General features: G+C 42.4%; 1 protein-coding gene across 1 annotated transcript; it reads left to right on the top strand.

The window, feature by feature from the left end:
* The first annotated feature begins 952 nt into the window (after positions 1 to 952).
* On the top strand, positions 953 to 3,369 carry LOC133845101 (vacuolar protein sorting-associated protein 33A-like). Its single transcript, XM_062279458.1, has 2 exons — positions 953 to 2,467; positions 2,601 to 3,369. Exons 1-2 carry the CDS (start codon positions 1,028 to 1,030, stop codon positions 3,012 to 3,014), a joined length of 1,854 nt encoding a protein of 617 aa, XP_062135442.1. The 5' UTR covers positions 953 to 1,027; the 3' UTR covers positions 3,015 to 3,369.
* Positions 3,370 to 5,737: the final 2,368 nt, after the last annotated feature.

Genomic DNA, 5,737 nt, shown 5'->3' with positions numbered 1-5,737 from the left:
GAGGTGTGTTTCTGGTACCACGGTTAACCAGGTGCCTGCCGACTTTGTCCGTCCTGGTATTTGGTTGCGGCTCCTCGGGGAGTATCGTGGTGGCTGTGGTTAGTCCAAAGCGGACAATGAGGTTTTTACTCAGCGTGGAGTTGCGTACGATCAACCGGTTGCCGATAACCAAAAATCGGAAGAGGTTTTAGATGGGAGGATGTGTCTAGTACAATCAACTAGCTCTTCAATTGTGTACCTGCGGTGAATTCCAAGGGGGCGCTGATCAACGCTTAATTTGTATCCCTGAGCTCGGGCTTAGTGAGATCAAGCCAACATGGCAGGTGCTCACGTTAAACACTCGATTTTACTAGGGGTCTTAGTTGCTTTGGCCGACAATCTGGTACATTATGCCGTCTATGGTATATTTTGAATGTGGTACTATATTGATATACCAAATATACCATTTGGTATATTTTAGTATTTTAGTAGTATTTTCGGTATATTTTGAAAATAATACCGTATTATTTTGCTTTTATTCAAAATGGGTAGTGGGTATCTCACAGTCGAGCACACTCGACTGTAGCCTTCCAACTTGTTTGTTTTTGTTTTGTTTGTTGTAATATTTGTTTTGTATTAAATTGTGTTAAATTTGTTATGTGTGGTTGGTTGAATTTTTTTAATTATTGCAGCGTCATTGTTGTGGTTGATCTTGATGTTATTTTTAACGATTAGAAAATACTTGTGTTGCAATGATTTATATAAATTTCTTTTGAACTCTGAATGTTTCTGCAAAAGTCGCATAGCTTTTTTTAGATTGAATTGCTATTATTAATTCTTGTTATAGTTGCTTATCAGCTGTTTGCTTGGGCACAGTAATGAGTGAGCGCTCAGTCGGTACGTGGGCGTTGCAAGTTGCAGTTACAGCTAGAACTAGAGAGTTTGCCACCCATCCACAAAAAGCGAATCGCCATCCACAACGACAGCTGCAAAGTCGCTCGCTCGCAGACAAACAGTGTACATAGCAACAAAACAAACGTAGCAAATTATGTTTCCTCACTTGAAGAGTGAACGCGTCAATCTACAACTGCTGCAGGAGTCCGCATGCCGCGAGCTGGTGCAACAGATCGACGCCATCAATGGCTCCAAAGTGATTGTCCTGGACGAGGCAATGATTGGGCCACTCGAACTGGTGACCAAACCGAATCTCTTCAGAGAGCGCTCCATTGATTTGTTGCCCCTTAAGCCGGAGATGCGTTTCCCCAAGGAGCTAAACAACATTGTGTACATTGTACGGCCACAGGTGGCGCTCATGGATCAGCTGGTTGCGCATGTGAAAACCAACAGTCAACATGGCCGGCAATTTCACATTCTCTTCGTGCCACGGCGCTCGTGTCAGTGCATCAAGCAGCTGGAGAACAAAGAGGTGATGGGCGCCTTTGGACGGCTTGAGGAGTTGCCCTGGAACTTTCTGCCCCTTGATGCGGATGTGGTGAGCATGGAAATGCTGCATGCATATCGTAATGTCAGCATCGATGGCGACACCACAGCGCTGTATCAGGCAGCCATTGGATTGGTGCAACTGCAGCGTCTCTACGGACGCATACCCAAGATCTATGGCATGGGTGTGCAGGCGCAGCTGGTGTGGCATCATGCCAAGCAGCTGGCCATCGATGAGATGTCACTGTACAACGGCGATAAGGGCGCCATCGATCAGCTCATTCTATTGGATCGTGGCATCGATCTTCTGTCGCCACTGGCCACCCAATTAACATACGAGGGACTGATTGATGAGTTCTATGGCATACGACAGAATCAACTGACGCTCCCCGCTGAGCATTTTCCCTCCTACAATGCAGTCAATTCGTCGTCCGCAGCTGCGACTGCTGCCCGTGCTGCTGAGGAGTCGGAACGCTTGCTGTCGGACAGAGGACAGTGCAAGACGCTGATGCTGCACTCGGGCGAGGAGCTGTATGCAGAGTTGCGCAACAAGAACTTTAACGAGGTGCGCATGCTGCTCGCGCGCAAGGCGAAGGAAATCCAGGAGCAGATGAATTTGAATTTCCAGCAGCAATCGGTGAAGGAGATCTATAGCTTTGCCCACCGTATGCCACAGTTGCTGAAACAGAAGCGTGCCACCTCGGATCACACATCCATCGCGGGTCTGATCGATGAGCAGCTGAAGAGCGATGCCTTCAACGATGACCTCGCCGCCGAGCAGGAGTTCATGGTGTGTGCGGACATCGACAAGTCGAGCGCGTACATTGAGGATCTCATTGCTCGCCGCTCGGAGCTGCGCAATGTGCTGCGCCTGATTTGTCTGCAGTGCGCCGCCGCCTCCGGTTTCAAGAAGTGTGTGCTCTACCATTACAAGCTCAAGCTGGCCCACGTCTATGGGCTGGAGGTGCTGCTGACCATCAGCAATCTGGAGAAGGCGGGTCTGCTGCATGTCCAGACCGAATCTCGTGCTTACGCCGTGCTGCGCAAGGTGATTATCTAGGGATTATAGCATCCACAGTCCGTGTTTAGATCTTCCAAAATTGGCTATAGCAATTCGTGCAGTTGCCACGCTTATTAGACTTTTGTAGACTTTAGCTAAAACAATCCAACCTTTTTTGCAGACACTTCACCTGACCGTGGACGACAGCGTCGAGGTTAATCCCAAGGACATCAGCTACGTGCACAGCTTCTATGCTCCGTTGACCGCTCGCCTCGTCGAGCACTCGCTGCAGCCGCTTGGTTGGCAGACGCTCAAGAGCCAGATCAACAATCTGCCCGGCCCGACGTTCGAGGACTTCCAAGTGCCTCTAATTGGCATCCGGGGACGTCATGGGGGCGGCGGCACGCCCAGCGAGACATCGTTGTTGCATGCGCGACGTGTGGTACTCGTGCTTTTCGTGGGCGGCTGTACGTTTGCGGAGATTGCGGCGCTGCGATTCTTGGCGGCGCAGAAGGACAACAATGTGCAGTTTGTGATTGCGACAACAAAGATCATCAATAAGCGCACGTTCCTCGAGAGCGTGATGGGATCGTGAAGGCAGCGCCTCAGTCACCTGGAGGCGCATCGCTTGTCCGTCAGCTGCGGCATGTCGCGGGGGTCGCAACGCCTCCATCCCGTTGAAGCCATGACCAAAAATGTGCTAGCCAAAGCAGCCTAAACAGCGCAGTGCTGGCTACAAACCCAAGCCGATGACGACACCAAAGCAACCGATGCCAGAGTAGACCACCACACATAGAAGATGACTGCTCTAAATTATATATATATGTATATATACACGCAAACATATATAAATAGATATATTCTGAGTGTATAAATGTTATTTTTTTAAGATTCGATAACGGCATATAATAATTCCTATTATTGATCAACTATTTATGTATATCCAGATTATAGATAATAACTACTATATACCACATATGTCATACTATATATTTTATATGTGTACAGTTTGAATGGGGCTTTTGCAACTCGCGATTGTATGTACCAGGTAGAAGGAGGCATCTCCGACCCTATAAAGTATATATATTCTTGATCAGCATCAACAGCCGAGACGATATAGCCATGTCCGTCCGTCCGTCCGTATGAACACCTAGATCTCAGAGACTATAAGAGATAGAGCTATAATTTTTTTTCCACAGCATTTGTTATGTTTGCACGCAGATCTGGAACATTGCGCCGTTTATGGTATATTTTGAATGGTGTACTATATCGATATACCAAACATACCATTTGGTATATTTTAAGAATTTTTTTTAGTATTTTCGGTATATTTTGAAAATGATACCGCAATATTTTGCCTTTATTAAAAATGGGTAGCGGGTATCTCATAGTCGAGCACACTCGACTGTAACTTTCTTACTTGTTTTTTTACTTTTTAGGTAAATTAGAAGAGCATATGAGGCATTTTCATAGTTTTTGAATATATTCAATATATATTTTTATTTTCAACAGAAATTTCATACTTAAAAAGATAACTTCAAAAAAGTTTAACAAAAAGTAATATATTAGTAATATATTCATATTATGTCATGAGAAACATAATTACCTAACTTAAATTACATCTTTAATGTAAAAAAATATTTTAATGAATATGCTGTTCTAGTAGATTTCGTTTGTTGGCCATTGCAGTCAAACAAATTCATCTGGTTTACACCCGGTATACTGTGCACATCCTATCATTGTTTATCTAACTTATAATATAATGCCAAAGTTTCAATTAGCGCAGATGACATAAAATTTATGTTGATTTCTGAATATAAAAAGAGAATGCATCGTCTACATTAAAAATAATAATTTAACGAAAAACAAAAAAAAAATTTTTTTACCATGACGCACGCGACAAATTTTCAAAAAATTTTAAAAATGAAGTTGTGCTTATATTCAACCAAATTTTATTTTATTATATTTGGTAGCAAAATATGTGTTTGGACACAATTTTGAATGCTCAATGGACAAAAACTTTAGATGCACTCATAAGAAATGCTGTTTTTCATTGTTGCACGCGACAAAAATATAAGCTAATAAGCTGAGAGAAATTTACCTTAATTAGCTATTGCATCATTTCTTTTATATATTTTGTATATTTCTTGGATATTAAAGAAGATATTAAACTACGAGTATCAATGCATACTGACTCCCTTCAAGGAAATGAATCAAAACTAAACTTGCAGTAAAAATGTTCAAAACCGAACTTTTGCTCATCTTCGACTTTGTATTGAAATATTTCAAAATGTGCTAAGACTAAATGGAAAAATCACTTACATTAATTCAATTTAATATTTTCCCTATAAACAAATGTGAAAAAAACATACTTTTATAGGCTTTGAATTTTTTGGCGGCGGTTGCAGTTTCTAGAGAAACTTATATATGTATAACATCATTTTGTTATTAGTGGGTGATCAAAATAATAAAACAGTTTTCCATCAGAATCGCAATCGAATTAACCAACTAGCAACTGTTAAATTCATAATTTGTTGAATGATTTGCATTGCAGTAACAATTATCAGTTTTTAAACCACTGTGCAGACTTTTCGCGAATATTTTGGCAATTGACAGCAGTTGTCCATAATCATTATCATTATCATGATCTTAGTCATGTTTTATGTATGTGCTTCGGGCAAATCAAACGCCTAATGATTGGCTTGGCTTCGATATATCAGCAACTGTCATTGGCAAGTGAAAAATGTTTGATTCTAAGCGAAACTCTGTGAAGATACAACTGAGTATCTTGTGCTTATGTAATGAGATAGTATCTTGGTTTGGTGGTTGGCAAATAACGATTGGAGGAGGGAACTTTGGGTGTCGCATCAAATCGATGTTAGCAGAAAAAAATTGTAGTTTGTTTGTTTTTTAGTTTTCGTTTCTTTCGGATTTCAACTTGTCTTTGGCTGTGGCTAATTGCAGGCACTTGCATGCCATAAAGATTTTAACTGTTTAATACATAAATATGTTTATGCCAAGCGCCACAGCGCGTCGCGTCGCGTCGTGTCGGGCAACATTGCAACGTTGCAGTTGCAACAATAACCGAAAAAAAACTGTGGTAAAAGACTCAAAATGCTGCATGTTGAACACCCACAAAGCATAAATAACAACGGCAACAACTGGAGACCCGCCCTCGCTTTGCCCCCTGCACCACCCTGCCACCTCCTCAACCCCTCAGCGGCGCGCTTCCCCTCTGCGATCACGTCGTGTGGCATCGTGGCGAAGGTGAAAGTGTTTTCTGGCTCGTTGCAATTATATTGTAAATGATTTTATTAT

The sequence above is a fragment of the Drosophila sulfurigaster genome, chromosome 3, assembly GCF_023558435.1.
Source record: "Drosophila sulfurigaster albostrigata strain 15112-1811.04 chromosome 3, ASM2355843v2, whole genome shotgun sequence".
Taxonomy (NCBI): Eukaryota; Metazoa; Arthropoda; class Insecta; order Diptera; family Drosophilidae; genus Drosophila; species Drosophila sulfurigaster.
The sequence above is the reverse complement of the archived record's forward strand: the minus strand, read 5'-3'. Positions and strand labels throughout refer to the sequence as shown.

Bases quoted from the DNA above. Each gene is read 5' to 3' on its own strand.
- LOC133845101 (XM_062279458.1), top strand. From the start codon at position 1,028: ATGTTTCCTCACTTGAAGAGTGAACGCGTCAATCTACAACTGCTGCAG. The intron at 2,468-2,600 runs GTGATTATCTAG...CCTTTTTTGCAG, and splicing joins CTTACGCCGTGCTGCGCAAG to ACACTTCACCTGACCGTGGA.